This window comes from Macaca fascicularis, chromosome 8, assembly GCF_037993035.2.
Source record: "Macaca fascicularis isolate 582-1 chromosome 8, T2T-MFA8v1.1".
NCBI classification, from domain to species: domain Eukaryota; kingdom Metazoa; phylum Chordata; class Mammalia; order Primates; family Cercopithecidae; genus Macaca; species Macaca fascicularis.
Genome location: NC_088382.1, coordinates 43,995,025 through 44,010,831, shown reverse-complemented (window position 1 = coordinate 44,010,831; position 15,807 = coordinate 43,995,025). Strand labels below are relative to the sequence as shown.

General features: G+C 38.6%; 1 protein-coding gene across 9 annotated transcripts in view; it reads left to right on the top strand.

Moving 5' to 3' along the window:
- ZMAT4 (zinc finger matrin-type 4) overlaps window positions 1-4,276 on the top strand; it is a 372,370-nt gene extending 368,094 nt beyond the window's left edge. For all 9 annotated transcript variants that reach the window (XR_012416914.1, XR_012416912.1, XR_012416913.1 and 6 more), the window contains one exon: window positions 2,645-4,276. Coding sequence is in view for 6 of the 9 variants with exons in the window: in XM_005563160.5 (XP_005563217.1) it covers window positions 2,645-2,660 (16 nt within the window). In the remaining 3 variants the exon portion in view is untranslated. The remainder of the gene's footprint in view (window positions 1-2,644) is intronic.
- The last annotated feature ends 11,531 nt before the right edge of the window (window positions 4,277-15,807 follow it).

Sequence of the window (15,807 nt, the reverse complement as noted above, 5' to 3'; positions counted from 1 at the left end):
TAACAGTAATGGATGAATAATTACAAAAGCTATATGGAATTGAAAGACATTTTAATTTGTCATTATTTCTATGTATTCAGAAAGGATCTGAATAATTATGATGACTATAAAAGGAAGAGTGTGATGTTTTTCCTCATTATGGGATTAAGTTCTTAATATACCACTTTTACTATAAATTTAAAAAAAACCCATTTCATCTGGTTTTCTCTAACGATGTAATCATGACTAAAGACTGTTTAGCTGTGAGTGTTTGGTCTTCTTACTGTTACATGAAGATGCCATGCTTCAAACTCATTTTAATATCAAAAGTGTTCATCTAGGCCGGGCGTTGTAGCTCAAGCCTGTAATCCCAGCACTTTGGGAGGCCGAGGCAGGCGGACCACAAGGTCAGGAGTTCGAGACCAGCCTGGCCAATATGGTGAAACCCCGTCTCTACTAAAAATACAAAAATTAGGCGGGAGTGGTGGTGGACACCTGTAGTCCCAGCTACTCGAGAGGCTGAGGCAGGAGAATCGCTTGAACCCGGGAGGCGGACATTGTAGTGAGCCGAGATCGGGCCACTGCACTCCAGCCTGGGAGACACAGCAAGACTCCGTATCAAAAAAAAAAAAAAAAAAGTGTTCATCTTTGCAGTTTATAAAAATGAAATTATACTTATTTGCTCAGTGAGAACTTTCAACCCTTATGTCACATTAATTTGTCAAGATGACAAGGACTATTGAATTTCCTTAGGTCATGACCGTATGGTGGCAGAGTATGAGATTCTAAAACAGGATTTTAATTTTTATAAGAACTACTAAAAAGTGGCTGTAGCTACCAGGGTCATGCTAAGGCAAAATTTCAAAAATTTCAAACCTATTTTTAAAAATATGCATGTAGTCTCATTTTTTTTGGTCTACATTATACCAACAATGTTCAAATTCTTATTCAGATCCTAAGAATATTCTATGACAGCACTTTTTTTGGAAAATGAAATTTCAACATATGCTCTGTGTTTCTAGGTGAGTGATAGAATTTTCCTTTGTAGCTTTTGAATTTTCATGTACTAGATTGCCAATGAGACATTTGGACCCTAGCGATGGAAGATGGGAAAACCTGTGGAAAGAGTCTAACCTGCTCTAACACTTTTGCCACCCTTCCCTCTAAAATATACTTTAAGGGAAACAGTCACCACTAGAAGATGCTTTTCCAGCATCCTCCTTTCAGACGGAGCACTTCTTCAGTAGCATGCGAGAAATCCCTGGCAGAAGAGGTCAACAAGCTCTCTCACCTCCTGCTTTTGAGTTTTTTCCAGGGTTCAAGTTCCACCCCTTAACCGCTGTTTGATCTTGTGCCATTAATTTAGCCAAGTGAAACCTCAGTGTTCTCACCTTTAAAAGGGGTGGAAATGGTAGACATAGGAAAAGTGGTCTGAGGATTAAATTAAAATATAAAGCACTTTGGGAGGCCAAGACGGGCGGATCATGAGGTCAGGAGATCGAGACCATCCTGGCTAACATGGTGAAACCCCGTCTCTACTAAAAAAATATGAAAAACTAGCTGGGCGAGGTGGCGGGCGCCTGTAGTCCCAGCTACTCAGGAGGCTGAGGCAGGAGAATGGCGTGAACCCGGGAGGCGGAGCTTGCAGTGAGCCGAGATCGCGCCACTGCACTCCAGCCTGGGCGACAGAGCGAGACTCCGTCTCAAAAAAAAGAAAAAAAGTAAAGTAAATGTAAAATTTGTGACATGTAGTAGGCATGTGGTAAGAGGTAGTATCTTCTTGTCATAAAGAAAAAACAAAACTAAATATCCTTCAAAAATTGGCTCTCAATTTTATTAAATCAATACCTTTTGCAAGTAAAGCCAGAAACAATTTTTATTTATTTATTTATTTTTTTTTGAGATGGAGTCTCACTCTATTGCCAGGCTGGAGTGCAGTGGTGCAATCTCGGCTCACTGCAACCTCCACCTTCCGGGTTCAAATGATTCTCCTGCCTCAGCCTCCTGAGTAGCTGCGACTACAGGAGCACTACCATGCCCAGATAATTTTTGTATTTTTAGTAGAGACGGGGTTTCTCCATGTTGGCCAGAATAGTCTTGATCTCCTGACCTCGTGATCCGCCCGCCTCTGCCTCCCAAAGTGTCGGGATTACAGGTGTGAGCCACTGCGCTCGGCCCAGAAACATTTTTTTTTCTTCCTATTCATCTAACAGAGAAAATTCTGAATGAGTGGAGAACGAAGCTTATGTTAATTTGAAATTTAGCCACTGTAAAGTTGCTCTCCACTTTCAACAAAAGGGTTCTGCATGTAGTTATACCTGAAACTTAAAGACGGGTGTATGCAGCATGCCATAAATAAAATTAATTCATTATTTTTATTTTGAGTACATTTGGAATGAATTTAGTGTCTGGATTGACAATGTAGAGCTATACATTTTCTTGTACATATGTGGAGATGGCATTGGTAATGGAGCATTGGTAATGGAGATATTATATATACAGGTTATTTAGAACCTGAAAGATTAACCTTATAAATTCAGATGCATTTGAATTTGATGGTTAAGGTAATATGAGAAGTAGAAGGGAGACGGGGTGGGGGGAGAAAGAGGTGTTGGAATTTGTAATTATGAAAGAAGGTAACACTGTGTTTCCTTCTGTCTTATAGCCTGAAGAATAAGTAGTGAAAGCATCAATCAAGAGATAAGAACAAAATATCAGCATTTCTCTGCTGTGGAGAATTGCTATCAACAACCAGAGGAGGCTTCTTTCTTGAACAATAAACATTTCTTACAAGGATTCACAGATTAACATACGACTGATCTTGATTTTTGGAAATGAATGAGGTTTCTTTTTTTTCGTTTTCCTTTTTTTAATTTTGGGGTAAGTTATGATATTTGGATGGATTTTTAAATTCTTTCCTGATAACACATTTAGCACATGTTCTAAATTATAATCCTATAGCAAACCATTGGAGCATTATTCAAACTGAAAGTGGAAAAATTTAAATTTCCAATTTATTCTAGATCTCCTCAGAGCATAATTATTCTGTTAAATCCTCAATGAGTGTGATTAAACCACCTCTATCCAGAAATATACGTTGTTTTTTCATCGTGTTGGACACAGCTGAGGGTGACATGCACAGAACCGGAGCAGATCACTATTAGTGGAAAATATCAAGCCAGTCCTTCTCTGTTCTCCAAGCACAGGACCCAGGTTTGCCATCTGAACAATGAAGACGAAGAGAGTAAATAAAGGAAGAATTCTCATCTTTTTTTCTGATCATTCAAACAACAGTTTCTCAAAGTTAAGCCATGTCCTCCTTGCAAGTTGCCAAATAATAGCTTAGGAAAAGAATTAGTCTGTGTGCATGATGATCCTCTTAGGCAAAAATGTCTTCACAGCCCTTGACCTTGGTGAATTTTTTCGCCAAAAGCATCTAAAAGAAGAATTACAAACCCCAGAATGAGATGGAAATAAATGAGTATTTTTTTTATAATGTTTGGCCTGAACTGTGGGCTTTAATTGGGGGATACTGACAGTTTGGAAAGAAGTGAGAAAATTCTGAAGAAATGGCAGCCTTGGACTAGGCGGGGTCCCCTATTTCTTCTGTTTCTCACTGAAGTCCTACTGCTGAGCCAAGACTCAGTCACTTTGGAAAGAGCATGACCGAGAAGGAAAACGATTGCTTTCTGATGGGGAGCGTCTGAGTGCAGATCGTAAGGCTCTTTCTCTAGGTTTAATTCTTTTCCACAGTGACCGGACTTGGTGTCTTGCAGCCTGGTTACAAAGTGGGATGTTGAGCTTCTACTGATGATGCCCTGCATGGACCAGCTGGGATCTGGCTGGGGCTGCCCTGTGTCCCTAGCAACCATAGGCAATCCATCTCCTCGTGTCAGGAATTTCTGGACACCCACTGTTTTCCACCAAGAGCTGAGGTGGCAACAACTCAGTGAGCAATAAACAAAATGACACAGAAATGCACAGTGTTGTTACGAAGGAGCCTGTTTCCCTGTGTTCAAAATCTGGTACCATTCCCTTGAGCAGGGCCCGCTCAGGAGGGACCAGGTCTGCCAGTTTCTGTGCCTGCAGAGACAGGCAGCCCCACCAGCCACACCCGACTCTATGAGAGGAAAGGGGGCTGGATGGGAAGAAATCTGTTTTGCTGTTTTGGAAAGCACACGGACGACCTACAAACCTCCTGTGATGGTGTTTCTTCGGATGTGTAAAATAAGGCTTTATTTGTCAATTCCGCTGTAAAATAAGCATTGTCCAAGTAAAAACAGCAACAACAACAAAACACTGTTTCTGTTTGGGTTTAGTGAGTGAGCTTATGCCCTAAAGTGCTGTGCGTGTGTGTGTGTGTGTGTGTTTGTTTTTTAAAGTAACCTCATATAGAAAAGTCTATGAACATAGATTTCTTTTACTCTACAGAGAGGCTATGCCAAACCCTTTATAGACAAGCTTCTGGCCGTAATAATCAGATTATTTCAGAATTCCTCATCTAAATGCCCTTGCTCCTTGGCAACCTGTCAAATGGAAGTGAATACCCTGCCAGAGGTTTTGTGTGTTTGTTTGTTTTCAAATGTCTTTATTTTTGCCCATGCAGATAATGGAAATTATCATTCTAGTGTACCCTGGAGATGACATATTCAGTTTTAGGCAGGAAGGAACTGCTACTGTTGTTTACATTTTGGGAATTCTGGAATGGAAAGATTCCTACTTGGGAAGCTAGCCGTTTGTGGTTGTCTTTTCTGTTTGGTTTGCTGTGGTTATGTTTGTTCAGCTAAGTCATATCTTACCTTCCCATTTTATTATGAGTGGATGGGAGTGGGATGGAAGGTAGATGTTTTCAAATAACCAAATCAATTCTGAAGGAGAGGAAAGAGACCCACACAGACCTGGGTGTGTCCCTCTCTTATGTCCAGTCCACCCTGGAGCTGCTGTCACGTGGTCATAGCAGAGACTCCGGGCAAGCTGAGAACATGAGCCAAGTGATTTTCTGTAAAATGTTAATTCAGAGGAACTAGGAGAGAACTCATATATTTGAAAGAGTGAAGCTGTTCAAAGCATCAATATTTAAAGTATTTTTACTATTCTGGAGTTTTTATAATAATGTTAACTAAACTAACCAAATACTGCCCATTTAAAGTTTTGCTGCAGTGGGGGAAAAATTATTCAAAATTAACATAACACACAAGCTTAATGGATTCCTTATACTATATCAGAGTAAAATTATTTGTATTTAAAAGGTTAGTGGTTACGTGGTTGAAATTGTCTTCTTAAGAAGATAAAACACTCCTATAGTCTTGGTCATGGAGTTAATTTACTTTGCAGAAAGTTTTTCTTCGTCAGTACAGAGGTAAGATTCAGGCTAGCACCTGTGCCAGAGGCCACAAATGCCATGGTAGTGAAACCCAAATTAATGAGGCTTCGTTAAATTTAGTCTCCAAAGCCCAGTGAACTAATAAATATAGTCATAAAGTAATCTGCTAAGTAGAGGGGACTACAGTGATTCCTTTGGCTATAAAGTAGTAGTAAAACTCTCATCTGCAATTGCTTGACTGCAAAGACAAATAGGATTTGTGTTTCACTTGCCTGTTAGATGACATATGTAAGCATAAATTGGAACTGAAAGAGTCTTTACACTTTTCTATTGACATGAGCTTATTAGGTCAACCAGACCAAAGGATGAAAAATTTAAGATACGTGAAAAATACTAAAACTCCCATAGGAAAATTTGAACCTTCTGGGTAGGGCTGGGGGTGGAGTGTGGGGGCATCCTAACTCTTCCAAAGCTGATATTTTGCATCGGAAATTTCTGACGTGTCAATGTGAACACAGAATATTAAAGCTCCACTAAGAAAATTACCTTTTTAAACTGCCAGGTAATAAAATAATTACACTCTCTCTATATTCCATTCAAACAAAATATTCATTGCTCACTTGACCCACTTATATGAGGAATTGTTTTTCTTTTGTGACCAGAATAAGGAGGGTCCAATCAACATATTATTGTGGAGACAGCCTTTTTTTTTTTTTTTCTGGCTCCTACCTAATTTATTTATAATAAAGACAAGCTAGGCTACCTCGTAGGATTCTGGTGTGGATTAGCTAATTAATAAATATCAAGTGCTTAAAAATATGGATCTCTGTATAAATCCTGCCTTAATTTGTTTTCTAGTTTTAGATGTGCATGTCAAATCAACTGTCTGAATATTTGAATGTAATATTCATGTTTGTAAATTTGGCTTTACATTTAAGATATAAAAATTTTGAGGCAAAATGAAATCCTAGCATGGGTTGAGAGCATCTAGCCCAAGACTGGCAGATATAGCACTTAGGGAAACAAAAAGCACCTGGAAACCAAACCAAAATGTTTTTAGAAGGCATTTTTGGCTGGGCATGGTGGCTCACGCCTGTAATCCCAGTACTTTGGGAGTGCTGAGGTGGGCAGATCTCTTGAGGTCAGGAGTTCCAGACAAGCATGATCAACATGGTGAAACCCCATTTCTACTAAAAATACAAAAATTAGCTGAGTGTAGTGGTGCATGCCTGTAATCCCAGCTACTCCAGAGGCAGAGGCAGGAGAATAGCTTGAACCTAGGACACGGAGGTTGCAGTGAACTGAGATTACACCATTGTACTCCAGCCTGGGTGACAGAGCAAGACTGTCTCAAAACAAACAAACAAACAAACAAACAAAGCATTTTAAAAGAAGGAAAGGAGGGAGTCTCAGCATTGGTTTGAGGAGTATATTAAGTAATTCTGTGTTATAATAATTAAAATGCCAAGGTTCATCAATGAGTTATATAAAAAGTAGAGTGGATTTGAAGTAAAGACTATGATAATGTAATCCTTACTTCACTCCCATGTTGAGTGAAAGGTAAAGGGAAATCATAGCTAGTCCACATATTTCTAAATACCTGCAAGAGAAACTATGCAGATGAACTTGATTCGTGTCTTCACAGAAAAATGTTGAGCACTATTCTTTTAAATGATATAGCCTCAAGAGAAAAGAATAGAATTAATATATAACAGTTTCTTAGTAACGCCATCTGAAGGCTCTATGGCAACTAGTTAAAAGATGATTTTACTGCTGGCTGAACTGCGCTGCCATTTTCCCCATATGATTAATTACTCCTTTGTCACTATTCTGAGTAGCAGTTTTATTTGCTAATTTCAAATGCCTCCACTTAATTAGCAATTCGTTCTGACCTTTAAAAACTACATTCTATAATCTTCAAATTATATGAGCGAAGGAAAAAAAATCCAATTTTACCTGCCTCCCACCACCAGCCACCCATAGCGGGTTACATTGTTTCTGAGATACCGTGAAACTATTGTACTGTGTCAAACTTGAGTTAACTGTGGTTGTTTGAAATCCAGGCTAAAATTCCCTCATCCTTCAGGGGGTCACTAGGTTCAGTGAGAGGTAGGGATGCTCCAGCTTCAGAGAGTTGAGGTAATGTATGATGTAGCACATTTGACTGGTACATTTTATTTTTTTAATTAAATAAAAATGGGAAAAGGCTACACACAATAATGGATTCCCTCTTGTATCCTTACTCACAACTCTTTTTTGAGAATTATCAGTACATTTTCCACTTGAATTGTTGCTCAATTAAGTGTCTGACACTAAGACCATCCAAAATTAGCAGTATGAGGTTTCCCTGGGGTTACAAAGTCAGTGGCCAAGGGGTCTACTTTGAGATCAATTATTTAAAATTCTTGTATTTCTTGAAATCATCTTTGTTGTTGGATGGAATGTTAATCAGTGTGCATAACATTAGTGCTAATGATTTTACTGTTGATAGTTCAAAGAGTTACCACGTTGAGTCAACCTCATTTCCTATTAATCCACTACTCTGACTGTAAATAGTCTCTAAGAAGCTCATAATCAGGGGATATGATTAGTCTCCATGATATTAGTTCTAAGTAACTCATTAATACTAGATATGTGTGAGCAGAGAAACTGGAATATTTCCCTGTTTTTCAAAATTACAGTATTTTTGGCTGATTTTGAGAATAATGGAATCATGGGCAGTCACTATGCAAGGAAGGTGTTCTATAGCAGCCCTTATTCTAGGTGGAAGTCTCAGAGCCTCAGAGTCAGCACACCCTGCAGCTAACCACAACCCCTACCCTCAGCTGTCCCCGTTTGGAGGGCATCCTCTGTTGGCTTTAACCACAGCCCCTACCCTCAGCTGTCCCCATTTGGAGGGCATCCACTGTTGGCTTTAGGGCCATTCATACATGGTTTAAGTTTTTCATCCTTCTTGTGAATCAATTCTTCTTGTCACTTCTTAGATCCACTTGGTGGCTTTCATATTGATTGGCTCTGAGGACCCCATTTTCAGAAGGTTGGGGTGTCTAGTCCTTTTGCCTTTTTCCCACCACTCTTCGGTTTAACCAGAGCACATTGCTGTTAAAAAGATGACTGGTAACAAGACAATACAATCGGTATATAGAAGATATTTGCCATTTTGGAGATGTGTTTTTTTTGAAAGCCAACATATTTCCACTTTCCACTAGTTATATGTCTACAAGCTTCTTTCCTCATCATCCCCTTTTTTACCACTTAATTGAAGACCAATTACAAGCCCATCTCCTACCTCTTTATATAAGCTACCATGTTTTGGTGTCCTTTTGGTGTAGAAAGTTTAATTGTGATGAAACCTAATCAAGTACCCTTTAAAAGCCACCTATGGGGGTGTGTAATAAAGTGATGTTCCCCCCGGGAGTTTGTATCAACCATTTATTTCTTTGATAGTGTTGAATTATAAATGAACTAAGTGCTTGAACCTTTTTTTTTTTCTAGTCACTCATGGGTTCAAAAACTGCCTATCTTCCTCATGCATGGCGAACATTTCTCTGTGTGGAATTGACTCAGTCTTTCTCCATTTATACTTAGTAACACATCTTCGTTACTTCAGGGTCTCTTCTCTGTAGATGTGGAGTGCAAGAAGGAATACAGCCCCTGTTGTAGGACTTGACTGATACTCTTTGACTTATTGCTATGATTTGAGGCAAATATACCCTTTTTCTTTTGAAATTATCTTCTTTAAACAACTTTTTCTGAGAATTGAGATGGGTACCCCTAAAACGAAAAAGCCAATAATAAAACCCATTTCTGTGCTAAACTCTAGTTATCCAGTTTATAACAAGTAGTAAAAGGATGATTATATTATGTTTATCATATATTTACATATTAAGTAATTAGTTATTGAATATAAAGTTTCAAAGAATGTTCTTATAGAGGAAATGGTACAGGAGTTCGAAAACCTATATTTAGAATATGATTCTGCCATTCATTGGCCTTGAGATCTCAGGCAAGCTTCAATTACCCAATAGCTAAAGTGGGGATAATAGAATTTCTTCTTGAGTTGTCAAGAGGAAACAAACTACTATATGCATTTCTTCTTCTCTTCTCCATCATCAAACTAGCTAATAACTGTGCAATCTAATACAGAACCATTCAATGGAGAGCTGGAAGAGACCTTTGAGGCCATCTTATCCATCTCCCTTATTTTGAATGTTCTAGTTGTTAAAAATATGCCATGAAATAGAACCTTATGAAGGAGAGGATCAGTGCTAGTATAACTCCTGTAGCAAATAGCTCCCCAGAAAGGCAAAGCTCAAAGTGTTCCAGAAGTTGTCAGTGTGAGTTCCCAAAAGGCACCTGTTTTCTCCTCCCCCTCATCTTCACTCACGTATCTCTGCCAGCATCCCCTCCTGCCCCTCAAGCCTCATGCCTCTCTGCCAGCACCCAGTCAGTCTTTTAATCAGTATGAGGACCTCACCCTTGCATGTGGCTGAAGAATATTCAAGTGAGGAGATGGGCCAGTTACAAGCCCTTCTCCTACCTCTTTATGTAAGCTACTATCTCTTGGTGTCTGGGAGCAGCTAGTGAGGACAGCCTGAGATCAGTTTTCCTCTAGCACAGAAGGAAAAGACATGCTGCTTCGCAACATTTTCCTGCAGGAAGAGCAGAGTTCAACATATGTTCTTATATAGTATTTTTATGCGGTGTACATGCATATATGCATATAAATATAAATCAACTACAGCACGACCTATTTATTTCGACATTCTTTCCTGTTCTTTAGTGAGGTGCAGGATGAATAACACAGCTGTGGATGTCTCCCCTTTGTTCCTTTGTCTCATGATAGGAGCCATTTAACTAAACATGAAGCTGGATTTATGACTGCCAGTCTGTTTGAATGGTAATAAATGTCAGACAGACATTGCTGAGTCATAAACTCAGTGAGTGTGAGCCTAACTCACTGCATAAATCAGCTTTTTACACGTTAGCCCCCTGTTCCAGAAAGCTGACTCACTATAAATGGACATGAAGCTCCAATGACCCAGTCTTCCAAAATGACTGCCCTTTGACACCCTAACTTTTCTTTACTGTTGACTGATTAGAATGCTCTGTCTTTCTTCAGAAATTTGCCCTATGATTCAAGTAGTTCTTCACGACATGAATACCAGAGAAGCAGGCATGTGTTTGGTGTGTAGACAGAATCCTCATGATGGGGGTGGACAGTGAATTCCTATGGGTTGGAGCCTGCTTATTTCTGCTTAGTTCTGTGGGAAGCATGATAGGTTTAGTAAGTCCCTGAGCCAATGAGAGCCAGTGAGAGAGGTCTGGGAATATACTGTTGCCCTTCTACCTGGAACCTGGGATTCCTGTGCTTTTCAGACTGCTACGTATTCATGTATCTAGCTTTGGTCGGCTTGTACAGTCTTCAACATGTGCTCCAAGTGATGACTGCTCTGTATAGCACTCTACTCCTAGGTACCTTTCCTGGAGCCTGGTTCCTAAATGGAAGTTGTGTTTATTTCGCCAGCCCCCTCAATCTTGATGAGGTGTGCTACCAACTTTTCCCCTGCAGAGGTGAGTTCTGTTCTGGTTAGCTTCTTTATGCCAACGATTCCTAAGCTTCCAACCTTTTTCATGCTAGGAGCCTTCTCATCAACTGTGGACAGGATATTGACAGTCCAGCAAGTAGAGAAAAACAATGGAGGTATGAGTTTATATGGTCTGCACACTTAAAAAAAAAAACAAAAAAACAAAAACAGCTTCACTGGTTCAGGTATCTGAAGGGATTAAATAAAGTATTCACATAATTAAAAATGAATGTAATTTGAAACTCTGCCTATGAACTGGGAGCATCAAAATGCAGTCAGAAAAAGGGAACTGAAATTTAGGAGACGGTGGCTTTAGCCATGTTCTGCCAGTAGAGAAACTTGGGACTTTGTAAAGCAAGTTACTTTCATTTCTCCAGCCCCAACTTTTTAAGGTAAAACAAGTGGGAGATGGATCTAATGGTCCCAGTTACTGCCTAGCATATTTGAAATCAATGGAATATTAAAGAAAGTGACTGTGCATTTTTACTGCCATACAGTATAACAAAGTAGTATTCCCTGCTTTAAAATAATTTCAGTATTTAAGAATGTGAAATAAAACAACTCAGAAAAGTGACTTTGAACAGATCACATGAGGATAGCACTGATGCTACCTGCATCAGTAAATGAAATTTGCAATGACTTTGTCTGGAATATTATACTAGCATCAACTCCCAAATGTGCACAGAGAGTTTCTGGAATTTTATCCTGTGCCCTTAGCTTTTACTCTGATGCCATCTCCACGGGCCTCTCATATAATATGGTTTCTGACTCATTTACTTTTCATTATTGCGGATGTGCAATTGTCCAGTATGTCCCTGGTTTCAATTTACAGTGACAGAGTTGCCTTATTTCTATAACCAAATATGTAAAGCAATTTAAATAATTAAAACAATTTAAAAAAAGAACATTGACTTCCAGATCAAATCCATGTGTAGGTTACAGGGAGCAGAAGGAAAGTTCTCATCCCAGCCAGTGACAGACTATTCCGCAGCCTAGGTGCTGGTAGAACCATGCATGGGTAGCTATGGTGTTCTGTTGCACAGCAGGGTGAATACAGTTAACAATAATTTATTGTACATTTCAAAATATCTAGAAAAGAGGATTCTGAATGTTCTTACCATGAAGAAATTATAAATGTATGAGATGATGGATGTGTTAATTATTCTGATTTGATGATTACACAATGTATACATGTATTGAAATATCACACTGTACCCCATAAATATATATAGTTATGAAGTGTCAGTAAAACGCTCAACAAATTAGACATAGAAGGAATGTATCTCAACACAATTGAGGTCATATACGACAAACCCACAGCTAATATCATACTGAATGGAAAAATTTTGAAATCTTTTTCTCTAAAATCTGAAACAAGACAAGGATGCCAATTCTCACCACTGTTATTCAAGATAGTACTAGAAGTCCTTGCCAGAGCAATTTGGTAAGAAAAATAAAGGACATTCAAATTGGAAAGAAACAAGTTAATTGTCCCCATTGGCAGATAACATAATATTATATATAGAAAACACTAAAGACTCCACTAAAAAAATTCAAAACTGATACACAAATTCAGTAAAGTTTCAGGATACAAAATCAACATAGAAAAAGCAGTAGCATTTTATACCTTAATAGTGAACTGTCTAAAGGAGAAATCAAGAAAACAATCCTAGTTGCAATAGTTACAGAAAAAAATACATAGATGTAAGTTTAACTAAGGAGATAAAAGATTTGTACACTAAAACTATAAAACATTGATAAAAGAAATTGAAAAGACACAACTTAATGGAACGATAGCCCACACTCATGGATTAAAAGTATTAATATTGTTAAAATGTGCATACTACCCAAAGCAATCTACAGATTCAATGCAATCCCTATCAAAATGCCAATGACATTTTTTGCAGTAATATGAAGTCGCTATCTGACTTCAAAATATACTACAAAGCTATAGTAATCAAAACAGCATGGAATTGGCATAAAAATAGACACATGGGTCAATGCAACAGAATAGAGAACCCAGAAATAAATCCACACACTTACAGTCAACTGATTTTTGACAAAGATGCCAAAAACACACAGTAGAGAAAGAATACTGTCTTTAATAAATAGTACTAGAAAAATTTGATATTCATATGCAGGATAATGAAACTAGACCCCCTTTTCTCACAATATACAAACATCAACTCAAAATTAATTAAAGAGTTAAATGTAGGACCTGGAATGATAAAACGATTAGAAGAAAACACAGGGGAAACACATCGTGATACTGGTATAGGCAAAGATTTTTTGCATAAGACCCCAAAAGCACAGTCATAAAGGTGAACATAGACAAATGGGTTTACATCAAACTAAAAATCTTTTGCACAGCAAATAATCAACTGCTGTAGATGAAACTACAACCTACAGAATAGGAGAAAATATTTGCAAACTATGCATCTAACAAGAAGTTAATATTCAGAATATATAAAGAACTCAAACAACTCAATAGCAGAAAAACAATATAATTTAAAATAAGGCACAGGCCGGGCACGGTGGCTCATGCCTGTAATCCCAGCAGTTTGAGAGGCTGGTGGATTACAAGGTCAGGAGATAGAGACCATTCTGGCTAACACGGTGAAACCCCGTCTCTACTAAAAAATAGAAAAAATTAGCGAGGCTTGGTGGTGGGCGCCTGTGGTCCCAGCTATTGGGGAGGCTGAAGTAGGAGAATGGCATGAACCCAGGAGGTAGAGCTTACAGTGAGCCGAGATCATGCCACTGAACTCCAGCCTGGGCAACAGAGTGAGACTCCATCTCAAAAAAAAAAAAAAAAAAAAAAAAAGACATAATACCTGGATAGATAGCTCTTAAAATAAGACTTACAGATGGCTAACAAGTGGATTTGGAGAAAGGGGAACTCTTATATCCCGTTGGTAGGAATGTAAATTAGTACAGCCATTATGGAAAACAGTATGTAGGATCCTCAAAAAATTAAAAATAGAATTACCATATGACCCAGCCATCCCATTCCTGACTATATTCCCAAAGGATTTGAAATTATATGTCAAAGAGATGACTGTACCCCCGTTTATTGCAGCACTATGCACAGTAGCCAAGAGAAGGAATCAACCTAAATGTCTATCAATGAATGAATGGATGAAAAAAAATGTGATATACAGGCATACCTCATTTTATTGCACTTCACTTTATTGTACTTTGCAGATACTGTGATTTTTATAAATTAAAGGTTTGTGTCAACCCTGTGCAGAGCAAGTCTATCAGTACCATTTTTTTCCAACAGCATTTGCTCACTTTGTGTCTTTGTGTCAGCGTTTTTTAGTGATAAAGTATTTTTTAAGTAAGAGATGTACATTTGTTTAGACATAATGTTATGACACACTTAATAGACCACAGTATAGTATAAACATAACTTTTATATTCACTCAGAAACCAAAAAAAAAAATGTGTCACTTGCTTTATTGTGATGGACTGGAATGAACTGGCAGTATATGAGGTATGTCCATATGTACCTAATGGAATACTATTCGGTCATGAAAAAGAATGAAATTCTGTCATTTGCAACAACATGGATGAACCCAGAGGACATTTTATTATGTGCAATAAACTAGGCACAGAAATACAAATACCCCATAGGATCTCATTTACAAGTGGAATCTAAATAATTTAACCTCATAGAAATAGAGAGTAGAATGATGGTTACCAGAGGATGGAGATGGTCGGAGGAAGGGGGAATAGAAAGAGAGATTAGTCAATGGGTGCACAGTCACAGCTAGACAGGAGGAATAATTCCTGGTGTTCTTTCTACATTAAGGTGACTATGGTTAACAATTTTATATTGCATGTTTCAAAATAGCTAGAAGAGGGGACTTTAAATACTCTCACCACAAAGAAATGATAAATGTTTGAGGTGATGGATATGCTAATTACCCTGATTTGATTTTTACACAATGTACACGTGTATCAAAACACCACACTGTATCCCATAAATATGTGCAACTATTATGTATCAATTGAAAGCAAAATAAAAAAACAAAATTAAAAAACCCACAGATGTGTAGCCCCTAATCTTTAACAGGAGTCAGTCATCACCACTGGCCTCTGTGAGTACAGCCCAAACAGAAAGTTCTGCTTCTAACTCCTGGCCCCTGAGCCAGAGAGAAACAGTACATGCCAGAGAGCTCTTTGAAAAATGAGGCAGGATCCCTTAGCCTGGTTGGAGGCATGCTAACAAACGTCTGTATGAGAAACAGAGGAGGCTGGGGCTGTCTCTTTTCACATCAGAAGCTGCAGTTGGGAGCAGGGCATGGGGAATGGAGCCTTCTCCATCCCTGAGCACAGTGCTGGAGTGGCTTCCAGGCTCCCGCCCCTTCGGATCAATTCCATTTAAATCTACCCACTATTGAAAAATGTGAAATCATCGTCTGCTTTTGTGGAGAACACCCACTTGGTGCTGGATGGGACAAAGGGAACAATGGGGATAGGGCTTTGGAACACAGCACAGTGCAGAGAATTGCTCCGGTAATAACACCAACCCCGCAACGGATGAATGCTCACTGCAGGGAAAAATTCTGGTATAATAATGGTTGTTAGGATGGAGAATGTAAATAACAGGGAGTTTAAATTGAATATTTGAAAACACTGAGATCCTGTGAGTGTGCATTGAATTTTTGTGTTAAAAGAGAGCTTTATTTAAACAGAAGGCCCGCAAAGGCCACAAAAACATCCCTCATTTCACTTAGTAGGGGAAATATTTTCTGTTTCTCACAGTTGGAAATGACAGATACTGTCTCCTATGTGGAGTAAAAAAAGTCCCTTGGAAGGAGATGTTTTAGGTGATTACTTAAGCCAATTTGCTTCTAAAATGACAAGATTGGCAAACTGCCCATTGTCACATTGCCATATCAAATGATGATA